The sequence below is a fragment of the Lepisosteus platostomus genome, chromosome 1 (genome assembly GCF_059453375.1).
Source record: "Lepisosteus platostomus isolate fLepPlt1 chromosome 1, fLepPlt1.hap1, whole genome shotgun sequence".
Lineage (NCBI taxonomy): Eukaryota > Metazoa > Chordata > Actinopteri > Semionotiformes > Lepisosteidae > Lepisosteus > Lepisosteus platostomus.
Window position 1 is genome coordinate 54,097,574 of NC_142611.1, and position 19,447 is coordinate 54,117,020.

The window sequence follows — 19,447 nt, forward strand, 5'->3', positions numbered from 1 at the left end:
TCTTTTGCCTGCTACATGTTTATGTTCCTTTGAATATGATATGTTTTTAAGGCCACTTTATAATGTTTATTATTAAAATTTAAATAAAATGATCTATTTTAAAATTAAATCATATATATATATATTCAATTACTATAATGTACACAATTATATACTATAGTGTATAATGTTACACAAAATTAATAATCTTATATTCTGTAATTAAAAATATTTTTAATATTCGTGTTACACAGTATTGTGACATATCTCATTTGGAGTTGTGGTAGCAACGTTGTAACAACTTCCTGTTTCAACAATGTTATCAATGTATTTAATTAAATAGCCATTAGTAGGCATACAGTATAATTAGCACAGGAAGCATTAAAGGTTAATAAACATTTAATACTGTGACGATTTGTCTTTCAACCATGTGCAGCTGAATTACTTTAAGGATCCACTGAGGCACTTGGCAGTTTTACAGGACAGTGCAGCCCTGGATCATATTATTCAAACAAATAAAAAAGCAATGTTATGCTGCAGCCAATATACTGTATTATAACTACTGACACCTCACACTTTCTAGATGGATCCATATATAGTACTGTTCTAGCTAGTACTAGCTATAGATTTATGTTTGGTCAGGGTCCTTTCATTTCTAAACTCAGAGAGGAATTTGTTGGTTGAAAATTAGTGCAAAATATATCTTCAGGCATTTCTAGGTATTCCTTGTCCACGTGTGGTTTAGCGTGCACTGCATACTGACACTCCTTTTACATCACTGAGGACTGTTCTGAGCACAAATATGAATAATAAGCCTTTTGCAAACCCCAAGTCATTTTATTTGGCAGCTGTGCTCATTTCTGTCCTGTATAACAAACAGCAACAAAAGAAGTCTTTAAGTCTTTTTAAATACTTAACATATAAGTATTTATTTTACTTTGACACAAAACCACCCAGTGACATCTAACAATTATGCATAGTTCCATTATTTTATGTAAAATATTTTTCTTAATTTAAAATATAAAAATAGTTATTGGTCTGTATAAAGTACTAAATAAGTAAATACATTGTCTTTGTTTATATGAATTATTTGAAAAATACAATAATCTTTTAACATATAAACCCAGAAAATAGTCAAATTAACCAAATGATAATCAACACATCCATACATTTTCTAACTGCTTTATCTAATACAAGGTGTGCAAGGCAGGATACACACTGGATGGGACACCAATCCATCACAGGGCTCTCACAGGCATACACACACTCACACTAGGACCAGTTTTCCCTGCCGGAAGCCAGTAAACCTACCAGTATGTCTTTGGACTGTGGGAGGAACCTGGAGGAAACCCACACAAACAGAGGGAAAACATACAAACCTCACACACATAGTACCACAGGTACAGAACTGAATCAAGGGCCCCAGCAAGGCAGCAATGGTTACCACTTCACCACCTCACTGCCCAAAATCAACACATAACATAACATAACAAGGTGTGATACTTCAGTTTGAAATCTGATCTGAAATTTTGGAGGTTGAAATACAACCTATAATAAAACCTCAGCATGCTGACAACTTCTTACACAAAACAGATAACTGACTTTGTTTTAATGATTTCATTTGTATTTCAATGTAAAGGTTCTCTCTCTAGGAAACAACCTAAAATTCTAAAAGCTGACAGGGAAACAACTATCATGTTATATAAAAGTGTTTCCTTTTTAATTTGTGTGTTAACATTGCTGTTTATTCTTTGGTTTTATACACACTCACTATTTTTACAATATTCAGTTTAAAAATCGATTCACTTGTAGCTTTTTAAACATTAAAACTAATTCCTTAGTCAATGAAATGTAAAGATTAAAAAGATTTAATGTTGTGGTCCCTTACAGGTTTCTACCCTTTTCACCCACTTTTTGCAGAGTTAAAGAATGGGCTCCTCAACAAATTGGAAGGCAGGTGGAAAATCAACTAAATTTCATAGTTACATTGATATCTTTTTTTTGGTAATAGATAAATACCCTTTCACTAAAAATAGTAAAACTTTTTGTTTGAGCTCTAAATCTAACAGGCTTCTACACTGAACTTTCTCACAATCATGAGAAAGATGAATACGTTAGTGGCCAGTAGGCAGTGGAAGTGACAGGTAAAGGAAAAGCAATTGTTTTTTAACTTAAAAAACACATAACATTTCACATTGGGAAATCTCTACAGCTTTCCCTTTTCACTTTCTTCAATTTCTTTAAAACTATAGTTGTTAAAAGAATATTCTTGTTTAAAATGATAAATGTCCATTTTTTGTGGTGAATACTCTCACTGACAGCTTTCTCTCATTATTAGACCACAGAATGTATTGAAGGGATGCAGCAGACTCTTCTTCCATGGTTTTGAGGCAGCAATGTTTAATCTGCAGGAGAAAAGGAAAACAGTAGAATTTACAAGAGCAAGAAGATTACAAACTAGAGGAGGCCACATAGCCCATCTGGCTCACTTCATATTTAGCAGATAATTTATGCAAGGCTCTTATCCACTAATTTCTAGAAAGAATCTCTGCTACCTGCTGTCTTTTTAAAGGCTCTCAGAACTCTTTATGCAAAGAAGTGCCTCCTGCTCTCAGTGTTCGACGTACAGTACACTTTCCTGTAGTTTCTCATACCAGGATGGCCTCTCTTATGATGTGCCTGCTTATTCCACTTCAGCAGACATGCAGTACACTTAGAGTAGCACTGACAGGAAATAACAGCATGATAGAAGAGTATGTTTTGATAATGTTTAAATCAGTTTAGATTTGTGATTTTTTCTCAGTTGTGGTTAAAAATTAAATTGAAATGATTCCTGGAATTTTTCTGCTTGCTTTATGAGGATATTTCTTTTGCCTTGTCAGGAGCAGGAGTTTTCTTACAAAGCAGGTAAGTAGTCTGAATTGTTTAACTACTGCTCCAAGATGTTATAGAAACATATGTTTTTGCTTTCATCTTACATGGAAAAGCAGATCCATGTATTCATGATCCATCCATGTTTGTAACAAAGGTTACTTTATTTACCTTTCATAGTTTTTCTACTTAATTTAAGACCTATCTATCTCTTGCTACCACCAGGCAGGTATGATCACCTAATACAGCCTCACTAGTAAAGATAAATGTCCATTATCCTCCTTTTAGGCACTAAACAAGTTTGACCTGGGTTGACTATTCCCCCCAAACCAATTTTGTTCTTAAAGCCAAAACATTAAAGCTAAACACCATATTAATATTCAACAAGCAGACTGGTCTGCAATTTTTAAAATACTTTTCTATCATCTTTTTTTTGTAACTTAGGGACGATAGCCTTAGACCAGCAATTTTTGACAAATGCCCCTTTTCACGTTTCTCAAAAATACCAAACTCCTGGCATTTAATGTAGACAAGTGTAGGGTTTTGCAGACAGGTAGTAAAAATATATAACTTGTTGGGGTTTTTTTGTTGACATTTGTTATATCTTCAAGACAATGTGGAAAAGTGATACAAAAGGCAAACACAATTTAGGTTATATAGTCCAAAAGTGTAGAATTCAAATCATGGGGTGTTGTGGAAAAGGCTTCATTCAGATTCTAGTGTGTACAAATTTAGTCAAAAAAGATATTGCTGCTCTGAAATCAGTCCAGAGAAGAGCAACCAGATATACAGTACACAAATTTTTGTTTCACAAAAGGTGCTTACATTAAGAAGCACAAAAAATAATATTAACTTACCTAGTATCTGCTCTTGAAGAGCTTTGCCCTTTATCGCTGCTCCCTCACTGCCTGCTGACTTCTGTACTGTCTGTCTGACGGCAGGTCCTGTTTCCACACTAGTGGTTGATGATGGTAGTAGGGGGGTGGCCTGGAGAGAAGGGCTATCCAGTGTAGGAGGTAAAGACTGAATTGTAAAACATACTGTAGATGAAGGTGAGGCATTGTGAACAGGGTGAGAATTTGAGACTGTATGGAAAACCAGCTGAACAGTGGAATACCCTGTTGGTGTTGCTGTGGAGCCAAGGTCAGTGTGGCCAGTCAGTGTGTCATCTACAGGTGTTCCACCGATTCCAGGGAGACAGAGCAGTTTGTGGGAGGTTGAAATCTTAGGCTTAGTTGAGGACGTGGGGAACACAAAGTCCTGAGTCATGTCTGTAGAGTATTCGTTGTCTGAAAATGGAAAACACACGGCTCAGAAAAGTAACATACTGCATGCATTTAAATGTCACTCACATATTTCATGGGTAAAGTTCACATATGTGGTTCATGGATATGCAACCCAATACAGTACAATCTCGGTACAAAATCTGTATTAGAGTCCTAAAAATTGTAATTAATGAGTAGCATCTGCAGGGTCTGATCAAATATTCTCTATTACAAAATCTGTATTAGAGTCCTAAAAATTGTAATTAATGAGTAGCATCTGCAGGGTCTGATCAAATATTCTCGATACAATTTGGCAAGTACTGTAGGGCTATTCAAATTATCTACTGTAAACAACATAAAAAATTGAAAATATATGCAATTGTTTTAAAATGTAGTCATTGATGTATTTTTAATAGCTCAGGTGGGTAGCTGCATCAGCATATGTAGGCTGAAAAGGAAAAAGTAATAGGTTTATTCCATGCTGAAAAAAAGAAGAAAGAACACACCCGAAGAAGGCTCCACGGCCGAAACGTTGTGTTTTCTTTCTTCTTTTTTTCAGCATGGAACAAATCTATTACTTATATTTTAAATAGTATTGTTATAGCCATTGAAGTGACTATTTAAGTGTATTAGGAAATAGAAACAATTATCATAGAGGTCGATATTTGCAGTTCTCAACACCTTTGCTTTGGTGTTTTCTGAGCTATCCAGATGGATATTGGATAATTTTATGTATGAAGGCTCTAAAGAAAATAAATGTATTTTCGATAAATATATTTATAAAACCCATAATTGCTGTGAAAATGAATGTATTTTCGATAAATATATTTATAAAACCCATAATTGCTGTGAAAATGTCAACATTCACAAAGGCTGGTTAGGTGGCAATGTTTCTTTCAATTTTGTCTGTCAGCACTGGTCTATAACATCACTTTATTAACCCTTTACAATTTCTTGCATTAGGAATTATCTTTTTGCATACCCCAGCTTGCTCTCCATGAAACACACAGACAGGGAGAGAGCCTGGGGTCAGAGCACAGGGTCAGCCATTGTATGGCACCCCTGGAGCAGGTGGGGTTAAGGGCCTTGCTCAAGAGCCCAACAGAGTAGGATTCTTCTGCCAGCTGCAGGATTTGAACCAGCAACCTTCTAGCCACAGGCGCAGATCCTTAGCCACAGAGCCACCGCTCCGCCCATAAATTGGGGTGCACATTTTAATTGATTAACAGATTAAATTGATGGTACAAATTAAAGGGAAATGGAATTCATGATGCACACGGGACAACAGAATCAGAGTCAGGGAAACATATATGAACACTTTTCTAATTATAATAATGTAATTTAAATGAATTTATACTAACAGACCTGCAAAGAGCTGTCCTGGGCAAATGGGGCAACACTGTCCTGGGATGTGCAGCAGCGGCCCAGCACAGGGCAGGTCTGGGCAGGAACCTCCTCTCCACTCACAGCTCACACTCCCTGCCTGGGATGGGGAAGGGTCAGCATTGTCAGACACCACTGGCTCCAACAAAGTCATCGAGACAGCATGATATATACGCATCCAACTGTATTGATCTGATGTTGGATATAGATGGATATAGTCATTAAAATAGTATTTATTCACTTCCAATCATGTCTTATTTTGTTGAAGTAGAAAATGTATAGACAGTTTTTAAAGCGAGCATTTTTCATCAAAATGTGAATGATCAAAGTGAATACTTTAATGGGCAAGATAAGTTAAATGTCATCGCTAACTGCAAAGCTAAATAAAAAAAAACTAAAATATATTGTTTACACAAGCATTCAATTTTCCAAACAAGCATTTCACCCCCATGCTATAGCAAACCTAAATTAGTTCAAGTGCACAAAATTATTTTGACAAGTCACATTTTCTTGAACGGCCTCTGTCAGTATTCCACAATAGTGATTCACCTGAATTCAGAATAAATACACCTATCCATGTAAGGTCTCTATTTCAAGCAAAGATTTGACCATGATGGTTTTTAACCAATTAACTTTAAAAACAACTCTGAAATAAAGTTGCACAGAAAGGCACAGATCAAGAAATGAGTTAAAAAAAAATTCAGAAACACTGATTATCCCTTTGAACATTGTGAAATCAATGATTAAAGAGTGGAAGTTGTATCATACCACTATGACATTACCTAGATTATCATTACCATTACCTGTCCATCCGAACTGAGCAGCTAGTCAGTCTGGAATGAGCGACAGAATTCAATGGCTGAGATGAGAAACTGTTGAGTCATTTCACAAAGCTGGCTTGTATTGCAGAGTTACACCTTTCTTAAATCCTGAATGGAGTTTTCAACAGAGCATTAATGTGATACTGCAAATATGTGGCAAAAGGTTTTGTAGTGACATGAGAACTTTAGAAGTCCCTGGTCTAAATGTAAAGGATATATCTGGTACTGCTTTACCAAGTGAACACCATCCCACCTGTCAAGCATGGTGGTGCCAGTATTGTTATGGAGTGTTCTCATCAGCTGGGTTTGGGAAGCTTGTCAAGATTGAGGGGGAAATAGATGGAACAAAGTACAAGTACTTTATAACAGGGAAAACCTGTCTTCAACAGGCTTAACACTGGATTGGCAATTCACCTTTCAACACGAGGCTAAAACTACATTGGAGTGGCTTAATAAGAAGCATATCTTTGAGTGGCCCAAACAAAGTGCAGGCGTCAACAGAAAATCATTCCATCACCAATCCCCAGGCATCTTACAAAACCTGATCAAGTTGGGTAAGAATTGCAGTGTTGGTGAATATTTATACAATTAATATATTTGAGATGTTTTGCAGTTTTTTCTTTGCTGTTTATCTTATTTCACCCTTGAAAGTTTTCAGTTTGAGAATTAATGTTTTGATGAAAACGATTTACTTTAAAAATGTGTATATATTTGTAATTCAGCAAAATGAGACATCATTAGAAGCAGTGAATTATTTTGCAATAATGTTATATTAACATTATGTGAATTCTGAAGACATTAGCTTGTAATTTAGACTTTAGACCAGGGGCGTCATTTGGCAGGGTACTGTGAGAGGCACAAGCTTGCCAGTGGGGATCCCAAGTGAAAGGATTTGGGAATTTAAGAGACACTTGTACAATTGCTTTGGGAACATGGAAAGTGCAAACTGGCATGTTAATGTAATGATAAAGAATGAAACCCTTTGTTTTCTATGCCTTTAGATGCAGAGTCACTATTTTAAAATGATTCTGTCTAAAAAGGTTACATTGATAAACACACTTTATTACTACGTCTATAAAGAATCTGCCCACATTCTGTTGAAAACCTATCCACATTCACCTTCTGCTTGACCGTATCTGAAAAAAACACATTACCACTTCATGCAGTCATGGGCTTTGGTGGCTGCACAGCTGTGCACCTTCTCAGGAGATTCTGTGTGGGAGCAACCATGACTGCAAAACAACAGAGGAGCCCTGTCTCATAAATAGGCATGTGGACAACCACATACTGTATGATCCTCATTCCATGTACAACTTATTTCCACGGTTTCTCTGTTCTATCAGAGTATCAGGTCTTACAGATAATAGTTAATACTTAACTATTTAGTTAAAATAACTTATTACTTTTATTTATAATTCAATTTAACTTAATTTTTATTATGTTTATGTGCATTTATTATATGTGTTGTACTCTACCTGTGGATAATGGGGTCTGTATAGTCTATTAGATATTACAATGTAAACTATACTGCCAAGTCAATCCCCTTTCTATTAAACTTGCTTGTTAACCCCAAAAAAGCAAATTATCCAGAGTCCTTAATTCTTATTTTCTTGTTTGAAGAGGTGGCTTAAAACATTTCTTATTTGACCGAATATTGACTCAGCTAGCTTGTGAACTGTTGAGCTTCTCAACAGAAACGTGATATACAGTAGCAGTGTCTACTCGCACAATAATGCTGAAGAACATAAATTACCTTAGGTGCCATCACCTTTTTGAAAGACATACTGGATAGGTGAATTTGTGTCTCTAAATTGTCCCTGAGTGCTTGTGTATCTAAACATAATTGATTAGTAGGCAAACTTGGTCAATCAAGTTTATTGTAGACAAGTGCATACTCCTAGATAGTAACACACACACATGACTGAGTTTGAAGAAGTTGCATATGAAAACAATAGCTAATTGTTCAGTACATTACATTCATGTTTATAAAACATGTAGAAGCAATAAACTGTCACTTTCTCAGTTTACAGAGAAAAATATGAGAGCATCCTATTTACTGTAAATATTCAAAATCATCAAAGGAATCAAAAAGTAAACACAATGGACTTATTTAGAATCAGCAGTGAAACCAGAAGAAGTGGAAACTACATGCACTTAAAATAGAGAAGAGGAGGCACAATTATACACAAAGTTGTGTGGGAGTCTGAAACAAGCAATTAAGCCATGTTGTTGAAGCCAATAACCTGGGTTCCTTCAAGAAATTGTTGGCTGAGATATTTAGGTCAAATAGCAAGATGCTCCCAAAACTAGATGGGTTGAGTGGCCTCCTCTCATTTGTAGTGTGTTATCTTATTATAATCTAAGTACTGAAACTAAACTGATAAGAAAAGGCAATGAGCCTACAGATCCCTGCAGCATACCATCTCTCATATCTATCGTAATGCTGCTAGGGGTAGCATACTCAATGGGTGGTATTTTCCTATGCACGTCATGGATTCTTTTATGCTTCTGACAGTACCAAGATGGCCATGAAAAGAAACCGCATACAAAACGGTACCGTAATGTAATACCTGGAACAGGACACAGGAATATTCCTAGTTCCACACAATACAAATTGAGAGATATCCTCCTCCGAACTGGAAACACTGTGAACTGCAGTGGAAGCTGCCAAACCATGAATGCTGAACTGTGTTGACTGAGAAAGGAAAAGCAAAGCCACATGGACTTGAAAGATAAAGTTATCCTGTTTAAATATATTCCTCATTTGTGGTGAGGTTTGTCTTTATACTCACCTTTACCACGACCGGTTTGATAACCACACACCCCAGCGGTATCACACTACCCAACCAAAAGAGGTTAAGCCGCTTAAGATGATAAACTATTTCCTGTTCACTGAGCAGTTTGCAATCAATTTGCATACATTATCTCAGATTTCTGTCGCTTCTACTTTGAAAACCTTTATTAGGGACCATATCAAAAGTTTTCTCAAAATCCACCATGGACCTTTTATTTACTGACTTAGTTGCTTGGTCAAACAATTCTAGTTAGTAAAGATCACTAACTTGTAAAGACATCTGTGAAATATACATTCAGCATACTTATTATATAGTAAAGATCAGATATCATTAGTAAATTTTAGGTACTACAACAGCACAAGCTGGTATTATTATTTATGCATGATTTTTGTCTTATTTGCAGTATTTTTTCTTTTGCGACTCGTTGTAGTATAACCTCAGTAGCTCACTATACTTTTTTCTATCTTTCAGTCTTAAGTCCTCTCATATGAAATCTATTTTCCAATTTTTTAAAAGATGAAACCATGTAGGCGTACTTGAACATAATTGTTTTAAGGATGAATTTGTTTTCAGCCTATATTCCCTCCTATTCCAATCTTACCACTTTCCTTCATGTGCTTTATGAAAATGATAAAACCTGCTTTACAAACATGATAAAATCTTATTTTAGATGTAGACATTTTTGCCAATTTCTCTCACATACGGTTGAGGTCAATTGGCTTCCCTAAATTCTTGCCTGTGAGTCATCCAGACAATCTCCTCACTTGCACATGTTTTCTGCTGAGTTGGGCTCCAGATAACCATGACCCTGTACAGAACTAAGCACAGGGTGCTTGAAGACAGATGGATGGAGTCCTATACCACCTACCGTTTATCCATATCAAGCACTCCTGGCCATGTTTCAGCAATGTCTATAACATTAAAGTTTCCTCATAATATAATTGCCTTGATAGCTTACATTTGATCAATTGTTTTTCTAGCATTGAGGTGCAAGCATTAAATAATGTATGTGCTATTAGTATTTTCTTAATGTTACCCAGGGCTTTTATGATCCCAACACAATTAGCCTGTTGTGAACTCCTTGCTCCCCAATTCAAATAATCCTTAAATTCTTGATGCATATGCTTCCTCATATTTGGTACCCCTCTATTTCTGGGGTGACGTAGCACACTACAGTACAGGTCTCATTTGTTACAGAGGGATCCCCAATGCCTCATGGATCTAATCCCTCTCTTCTCTGCACCAATCCTTAAGCCAAATGCCAAATGTTAATATTCTTATTGGCTCCCTGTCTATGTGCTACATCTGTAGAGAAGACCATTGTAGACTTATGTCCTTAGTTAACAAGCTGAATCCTTAATTTTGTCTTGCAGAATCATCAGCCTGTCCTTTCCTATGTCATTTGTTTCTACATGAACCATGATAACTGGATGCACTCCAGCCAGGACATTTACAACCTGGTTTGCTCCAGGCAATCAGCATATTGTATGAGACTCATTATCACTCATGTGCACTGTACGCAAGATAAAAGAAAGGACTTGTGATACACAAATAAGCTTTCACATCTAGAACACTTTTTTTTTCTAACATCCTGCTACAGTTATTGTTAAAAGTGTTATGCTGACTGCATACCTGCAAAACTGTTGATTCGGATTGTTCCTGAGGAGGCAAAAAAAAAACCACCAGGAAAAAAATTGATGGTGGAAAAAAAAACCTCCTCAGCCAGTACTTCTGGTCTCTGCTACATTATAATGATAGTCTAGTGACTTTCAGATATGGAACTATGCAACACCAATCTGAGGCTAAAGTCTTATCAGTTCATCTCACAAAACATTATCTGTGGTTATCGTGCAGATAAACATTTATTCAATTTAAAAAGTAGCACAGTAATTTATTTTCTAGATTTTAAACCTCATAAGAAAATAGACTATATTGTCTTTGTATAGGCTGGAATGAGTCATTTGAAATCAACACAAAATTTAACAATTATGGTCTTAATAAATCCTTGCCTGAAGAATCTGCTTCTAATGGCATCTGTAAAAGCTTTTGAAAAGAAAATCTTGAATTTGATGTTTTAGATGGCAATTTTGTAACAATAAATGCAAGATGACATCTTTTACATTGCTAGGTTTATTCATTGCCATTTCAGTGTAGTTTTGGTGGAATTACATTTCTAAGAGGGAGAATCTAAATGCTTTCTTGACCTCCCAAAACCATTTGCAAAATGACGCCCCTGCTCTAAATGTGATATTTGAGGTGATTTTGATCTTTTAGCTTACAATTTTTTTTAAAAATAAACACAAAATGAAACTTCCTTCATTCCTTCTAACTTTGAATTTTATCCTTTACATCTTTGTGCTGTCAATTTGACCTTTTTCTTAAACTTTACAATTTCCTGTTTATTCATGCCACAGCCACCCTGTAAGCACTTTTGTGTATTATGTCTTCAGCTTTGGTAAAAGCTTCTAGATCTTTATTCTGATGAATAATTTAATACTTAAAACTATATATCTGACTATGGAAGTCTATTTATGGACTGTCACTGAAATTTACAGCTGTTTAACTCATATGGTAATAAATCCACACTTAATATCTGCAGTACAGAGACAGATTATGTAGTACCTACAGCACAGAGGCACACAGTGCAAGGCTCTGTCTCAGAGATGTAATAGCCTCCATCCTCCAGGACCTGACCCTCGTACAGACACACTGAAAATATCATGGACAGTTAGAAAGAAAGAAAAACCTTATAAATTATTCCAAGCATACCCGATATTCAGAATTATTCATCAAGGATAGAAGTTGATCTCTGTTCGAGGAATAACTGATGCAGATAACAAAAACATAAGAAGTATTTTAACTGCTTCTGCTTTATGGAATAAAACACTGTGTTGTGTTGGAATAAATATGTAGCAGTTTGCTAATACAGTAAGTCCTAAGCTTACTGTAATGTTTTAAAACATTTCAATACATTCTTTTTCACCAATTACTGTTTTGAGTATAAAAGGGCAATGAATCTTAAAAAAAAGTTTCACTCATGACAGTACCAAGCTAAACACTGCTGATTTAAAAAAAGTACGATAAAAAAAAAATATGATCATTTCAACCTATGAAAAACCACCATGTGAGGAAGGGTAGTGAAGACAGAGATTGATCTTGCTTCTTCACTGTTTTGTCAAATGAGCCAGCAACTCATTGAAACTTATAGTCCTCCGCTGTCTACTAGATTAGGGTGAAAGGTCAGTCCTGTCATATAAAGCGTGAAAAATTAAGCGATCACTCTACAGAGCCTTTATGAAGTAAAGACTGGCTCAAAGGACTATGAGAAAGTCCAGGTCTGCCACTGGGAGCTAGCAAAGAAACTGAGAACAAGAGGGAGCTCCGCTCAGCTTTCATAAAGAAAAAATACAACTGTAGAGTTAAAATAAGAGCAATGTCTCGATTCACATTTTATTTTGAGAGAAAAACCCTTTACAGTGTAAAGGAGCAAAGAACGATTTGACTGTTGTAAATTATTGGTGGTTTAAGTGCTTACATTTGTAACAACGGCTCAGATATCCCAGCCACTGGGACGTTACAACAGATTTAAATAATTAAATGCTTCAACTAATGGTAAGAATGGTGAAATGGTAAGAGTGATTATTGTATACGTATTATTGTTTACATGATTATTGTATTATTGTATCCCTATTTGTCTAAATATGTTTTAGGTATTCAGTAATTCTGTATGAATTGTTACATAACTTACATGAATTGTGTCCATTTGAAGATAACCTATGGAAATATTTTTAATGCATCTGAAGTTGTGCTTAGTGTGATTAATAATTGTAAATATCTTCATTGCATGGATAAAAATCTCAAAAGTATAAAACTTTAGAGAATGTAGAGTATGTGCAGTCAGGATAATTGTTAATAGTTTTTTTCCCCTTATATATGTTAATAAATGCACTTACCTTTTCCAATGAACATATTTTGAACAAAAAATAACAGCAGCATTCAGACAATAGAAAGAAAAGGGAACAGCTTGTGAATAACTGGACATGCTATTTTTGTTCATATTATTGAGCTTTTACTTCTATCCTCTATGTGACCTGAAAAAGCTAGAGAAGAACTAGACTGCAGCTAGATTAGAAGCACAATACTGTCTGGTCACTTGTCTTCTTTCAGTGAAGTCTTGTACCACTGTGCCATCTTGTGGCTCGGAGGGAAGCTGCTGGACTTATCCATCTTTCACACCAGCGTCATGTTCATTTCCCCTATAATGCCTTACGCCCTCTCACAAAATTATAATAAGGTTCTTGAAAAATGTTTATGGATTGTAATGTGAACTTTGTACAGCTTATGTTTGATATTAGAAGGTAATAACGTTGCCTGTGAAATGGGATGGAGTGTCTCAGATAAAAGACTCTGGGCAAAAAGAAGTTCAGATTTTTTTGCAGAGGTCAGAACAGACACTTTTACTTTGACCCATATCTGAGACTGGCCATTCCAGACTTAATATTCTAAACACCGACCTTGTTAGGAAATTGATGTTACAGAGTGAATCTTGATTGTGATGCTTGAATTTGCTTTCCTACACTGTTTACATGTGCACTGTTTGTGAGCTTACAGTAAATAAACATGCACATTTGTAACTGTACTTCTCAATCTGGCTTTAATTATCCACTAGGTTCCATTGAGACCACTTGGCAAAGGGAGTTCTGTCATACTGCTCCTTTTCCTCAGCAGTTAATGGAGCAGCTAACTGGTCTTATTTGTGTGTCATAAGAATATAAAGAGGAAACCTTAAGAAAAGGACAATCAGCCCATCTTAGATTTTTGGAAGTTTTAATAGCTAAGTACAGTACATCTCACCTGACTAAGTCTGTTTCAGATACCAACAACTCATTGTGTATAGAACTGTTTCCTAGACAGTTAAGCGGCACACCATACAGAAAAAGAAATATTACTGAGTGGATGAAAAGGAAAAGGAAGCCCAAAGACGAACACCTTTAGCAATAGGGTTCTTTTCACAAAGCTCAACAGAGAAATCCAAGATTCTCAGCTTCATGAGGCCACAGGGCCACAAGACAGATTCCTCTGTAAAGAAAATCTATGAACAGCGCAGTACAGATGAGAAGTTAAAGATCAGGAAACATAGATTAATCGCCATAAAAAATCACCCAAAAAATTCCATTGCTCCAGGGGCAGGAGCTACAGCCCTCATTCTATCTGAGTTGGCATCCAGTTTGACATGCTAATGCAGGGATGTTACACGGGAAATTAGGTGGAGAAGAAAAGAGACAGTGCACCCAGAGGAATGGATGATATGCATACTGTAGTTTATGTGAATGAGAAAGTTTAAGAACTCATGAAATGCATTTGTGGTCACGGTTGTCACAGTGTCACTAAGTATTTCATCCTACGGCTTGGATCAGGTATAGCATGGTCAATTATTGTGTCATACTGAGTAAAGGCGGAACTAGAGATTTATTAGTGCTGGGAGCAGTGAAGTTATGAAGTGGAAAGACATAAATGATGAGGCATGTTTAACCAGTAAATGTGCTGGTGGCTTTACTGTCTGTAGAGGGCTACTGAGAAAGCTTGTGATGGAAAATGAGGGCGGGGGGGAGGGGGGGGGGGTGTTGAGAAAGCATGCATCAGCAGTCAGACAGGCTTTTGTGGAGCAGGAGAGAACTGCACAATGATTCAACATATGGGCAGCAGCCCAAGCTGAGGGTAACAACATAGAGTGTGATGATTCCATCTATGAACCTCTGTAGAAAGTCATCTAGAGCACTAAGGAAGACGGTGTGAACTATGGGCTGTGAGCTAATAGGCTAGACTTGACGCAGTCTGAAGTTGTTTGGAGGGCTCCAATGGGGACAGGCGAGAGAGAGGACTTTGGAAAGGAAAGATACAAAAACAACATATATTTCTGGGGCTAAAGGCGCAGTGGTTTGCAAATCCAATGATGTAATGGGAGCTGAAAGAGAAGAAATTAGGAAAACAGAACAGAGACCAAGTGGGGACTGCAGACTGTGAGGAAGAAGCAGAGGAGAGGACAAGGAGCTGGTGTCCCAGGGTCATGGATGCACTGAAGGCATGATATAAGGTGGAACTGGAATAGAATGGGAGATATCATGGTGACTCTGGCGAGTCTGCTGTTTTCCCTGAAACATGGAGAAAAGAGTCTGAAGAAGTTCTTCTTTCAGTTGGCAAAATGAAAGTGGACTCCACACTCCTTCAGAGGGCTCTGGGGATGTGGAAAGTACCTAATATCAGGATTTTGTTTTCCTAATTTCGTCTTAGAAAGGAAAGCAGCCACACTTTATTGAACAGTAAGGTTTGTATCAGGTGAGAGCAAATCCAGAATACTGTAACACTGAATATTGTCTTTAAAGGAACAAGTAATAACAAGTAAAAAATATTCCATGCTGAAAAGAGAAGAAATAAAACACAACATTGTTTTTTTCCTCTCTTTTCAGCATGGAATAAACCTATTACTTGTTCCTTTGCAGCTACCCACCTGAACTACTATTGTCTTTTATACTCCTTTACTCATCTCATTCTCAGTGAACAATGGGAAGGACACGAGAAAGAAAGGATGGGCATAGAGGGTGAGGTGGAGAGTGACCTTAACGACTTGAGTGGACAGGGCAAGTGGCTTGTTTCCCGGAGATCAGCATGAGGAGCCAAAGGTGCAAAGCCACTACCTGTGGGATTATGACTGCAAGCCTCTAAGTCAGAATGACCCCTAAAAGATGAGATTTGCTTGGAAAGGGATGCACTTTTTGAAGAAATGCAGGACTGAAGGCAAATTCTGTTCTCAAAAGGTTGGGAGCAGACTGCAGGAGATGGATAGGAAGAGATGGAAGTCGGTGTGATCAGACCAGTGAGTCTGTGACACGAAAGTAACACCTTCAGTTTCAAATCAGAGTTCCATGACTTACTGTGTCAGAAGCACTGGAGCTTGGATTTCCTCAAGCAGGTGAAAGAAAAAGAGGCACCACAGAGAATAACACGGTCAGCTCTGTCTCTGGTAAGTGCAGACGCCAAATGTGAAAACAAAACGGGCAAGTGAGGAAGTACAGGAAACTGCTAGTTGTCGTCACTGCTGCTCAAGGAGGTGCCACCAGTTATGGAATAAAAGGGTTCACACACTTATTCACATGAGAGTTACTGTTGGATCGTTTTGTTCATTTTGTCTTCATGTTATATGATTAGTGAGGTTACCTCCATCTGTTATTAAGACTTTCATGAAGATTCAAAATACACAAGAATATGGACAAAATGGTTCACAAACACTTAATCAGAACTATGTATCATATTATTAACTATAACTAACTTAACATAAAGTATTGAATATTTAATTTGATGCATGTTGTGTATCTGTGCAATGATGGAGCCCTATGAGTAAGGTTCTCATGTGCTCTGGTGATGATTATATGATATTTTCTTACCTGTGCAAGTAGGACAGCACTCTCCCAGCAGGGGATAGGGGTGAGAGCAGGTAACAGTACAGCTCACCTCTTCACAGGTCACTTCTCCAAACTGAGGGAGAAATAACACACCCTCAGTTTTATATCAAACTAGGAAACACACAAATCAAATGTCTCACCTGACAGATGCAGTGGACGCAGGGCTGGTTCTCCAAGGAAAATGTCTGCCCATTCCCCACCTTCCGTCCCTCATAGTTACAGTCTGGAACAGGCAAGAGGTGATAAACCGTGTCAGAGTACAGACAGACTTGATTGCCTGACTTCCATGAATGTACCCTTGACCTGGACTGTGACTTACCCTGGCACAAAGGGCAGCATTGACCCTCCTGGTGGAATGGGTAGGTGCAATTGGGCTGGCAGTGCACTGGAGAGCAGGCTACAGAACCAGCCTGAGACCAGGGAGAAACAGAATTAATAGCCCAGTTCATAGTTTCATCATTAAAAAAATAAAGATCTCATTCAAGAGGGGAGACTCTTAGTAAAAGTAGAGTACAACAACAGACATTAAAAAAATACATACTGTAACCGAGTGTAACCTTTTTTATAGAAAGCCTTAGTGTAAAGGGCTAAATTAAAAAACAATGTCAATTTGATTGATAAGAGTTCAGAGAAAATTAAACTTTTCATGACAAGAAGTGTATGACTTACATAATTTATCATTTTAATAATTCAAATAATTGATTGTCTGGAAACAGGAAAGCAATTTCTTCATATTAAGATTTTTGGAATGCTCATTCCATCCTTTTTCTAACCACCTCATCCAGTTCAGGGTCGTGGGGAAGCTAGAGCCTATCATGGCAAGCAACAGGTACAAGTCTGGGTATACCCTGTTCAGAATGCTAGTCACAGACACACACACACTCACACAAGGGCCAACTTTACCAGAAGCAAATTAACCAAACAGTAAGTCTTTAGACTGTGAGAGGACGCCGCTGGAGTACCTGGAGGAAACCCACGTGAACACTGGGAGAACATAGAAACCCCACACTCATAAGATAAGATCACTTTATTGGCCATATACAATTTCTCTTATTAGGAATTTGTCTTTTCACATACCCCAACTTGCTCTCCATGAGACACACAGACAGGGAAAGGAGCTTGAGGTCAGCGCGCAGGGTCAGCAATTTATACAGCACCCCTGGAGCAGTTGGGGTTAAGGGCCTTGCTCAGGGGCCCAATGGAGTAGGTTTCCTCCGCCAGCCACGGGATACAAACCGGCAACCTTCCAGCCACAGACGCAGATCTTTAGCACAGAGCACAGAGCCACCGCAACACCCCTAGATAGCACCCTAGGTCAGGAATTGAACATTTGGCCCCAGTGCCAAGAGACAGCAATGCTAATCACTGCACCACTGTGCTGTTTTTGACATCCAACATTTAAAAAAATATATCTATGGCATCATAATTTTTTTTGCTCTGATTTTTGTTAAAATAGAATTCTATACAGTCCAGGAAATGCTGAGACTAACCAGACAGATGCAGGTGAGACAGGGGTTTGATTGTGAAAGAAAGCTCTCGTTGATCTCATACACCACACCTCTGTAGCTGCATCCTGAAAATGACATTAAAGTTAATTTTTCTCTGCACCAGCATTACTGGATGTACAGCATAATAAACCCATGTCATAGCTCCAGTCTATTAGATGCGGATCAGAAACCGTACTAAGTGAGAAACTGTAAGAACATGGAAAAAAGGTGTATACTACTTGATACATAAAAATCCATATACTTTAATTGAACTATCAACTGTGACCTAATGAAGCACACAACAAAAATGTTTATTATTATAATAAGAACACAACTTCCTGTGTTTAAATGGTATCAAGTGTCAGGCTGAACATGAATGTTTAAGGAACTGTTATATATGTTATATGTTTATGTACTATATATGTTAAATATACATTTTGGGGTTATAAAGACTTGACATTCATGAGTGCTTTTCAAATCACAAAGTACAAAGTACATGGTAACTTGTAAAGCCTCCAATTCACATCACAAAATACACTAAATTTTCAGGTATGAGTAGCACCATATTGCCTATATATAGAGAATTTTATCTTCTAAATGTGCTTTATTAGTTATTACTAATTGGTAACGTGCTTAGTATATTGTGGAGTTCTTACCCATGGAGCAGTCAGGGCAGCACTGTCCTGGGACCCTGATTGGATGAGAACAGCTCTCGATGCATTCTGTCCAGTGACACACCACCTTGCCAGCAGCCTGCAGCACACAGAATGTCTCACAGGCCCTCTGTGTTCCCCTCATTCACACTCTCCGGCCCTCCTTAATCCACAACTCACCTAGGTGTACTAAGGTAAACTTTACAATTGTTTCTGCTCAAGGGACCCTCCCAGACCTCAGTAAACACCCTCTCAGCTTTGAAGTTAGAAGTGTTTACTCTTCCCAGTGTCACAAACTATCTTAAATCTAAGAGACACTTCAGTCACCTAAAGCTGTAACAATATGTTTGGCAAGCTATAACTGTCCTGTTGTAGGCTTGACTATTTGATAATTAATATGCTCTTCTCTTGGGAGTTTAGGTTGGCTAATACTGTATTTCTTTAATGAATTGGTGTTTGAAGCAAATGATTGGCATATTTTGCCGGCTCATTAAGAGAATTGGTCAGCTTTTTTGCAAGAGTTTTTTCTGTGCTCCCCTTGAGGACTGGCATGGAGTTCATCATAAGAGTTCAGCCAAAAAGTCTGTTTCAGTGTTCTGAGACAGAACCTGTAAAGCTCCAGTATCAATTCATTAAAGAAGTTCCTTACAGCTCGTTAGTAGCATTCTTTTTGTTTTTTCTAGTATCATTCCCTGCCCACCAGATCATTACGTTGTGATTGTATTACTGTACT

The 19,447-nt window shown here is 37.4% G+C and overlaps 1 protein-coding gene across 7 annotated transcripts in view; it reads right to left on the bottom strand.

The window, feature by feature from the left end:
- Positions 1–981: 981 nt before the first annotated feature.
- Positions 982–19,447, bottom strand: part of LOC148678205 (uncharacterized) — a 62,967-nt gene continuing 44,501 nt past the window's right edge. For 3 of the 7 annotated variants that reach the window (XM_088632381.1, XM_088632372.1, XM_088632389.1), the window contains 9 exons: positions 18,718–18,814; positions 18,065–18,147; positions 16,894–16,984; positions 16,715–16,797; positions 16,557–16,647; positions 11,741–11,823; positions 5,481–5,598; positions 3,708–4,139; positions 982–2,384 (listed from right to left, as the gene is read on the bottom strand). In XM_088632381.1, the coding sequence (XP_088488507.1) occupies positions 2,380–2,384; positions 3,708–4,139; positions 5,481–5,598; positions 11,741–11,823; positions 16,557–16,647; positions 16,715–16,797; positions 16,894–16,984; positions 18,065–18,147; positions 18,718–18,814 (1,083 nt within the window). In that variant the 3' untranslated portion in view covers positions 982–2,379. Of the gene's footprint in view, positions 2,385–3,707; positions 4,140–5,480; positions 5,599–7,473; positions 7,552–11,740; positions 11,824–16,046; positions 16,133–16,556; positions 16,648–16,714; positions 16,798–16,893; positions 16,985–18,064; positions 18,148–18,717; positions 18,815–19,447 lie in introns of those variants that run through there. The other 4 variants (XR_015936898.1, XM_088632396.1, XM_088632397.1 and 1 more) reach the window with 4 other exon arrangements.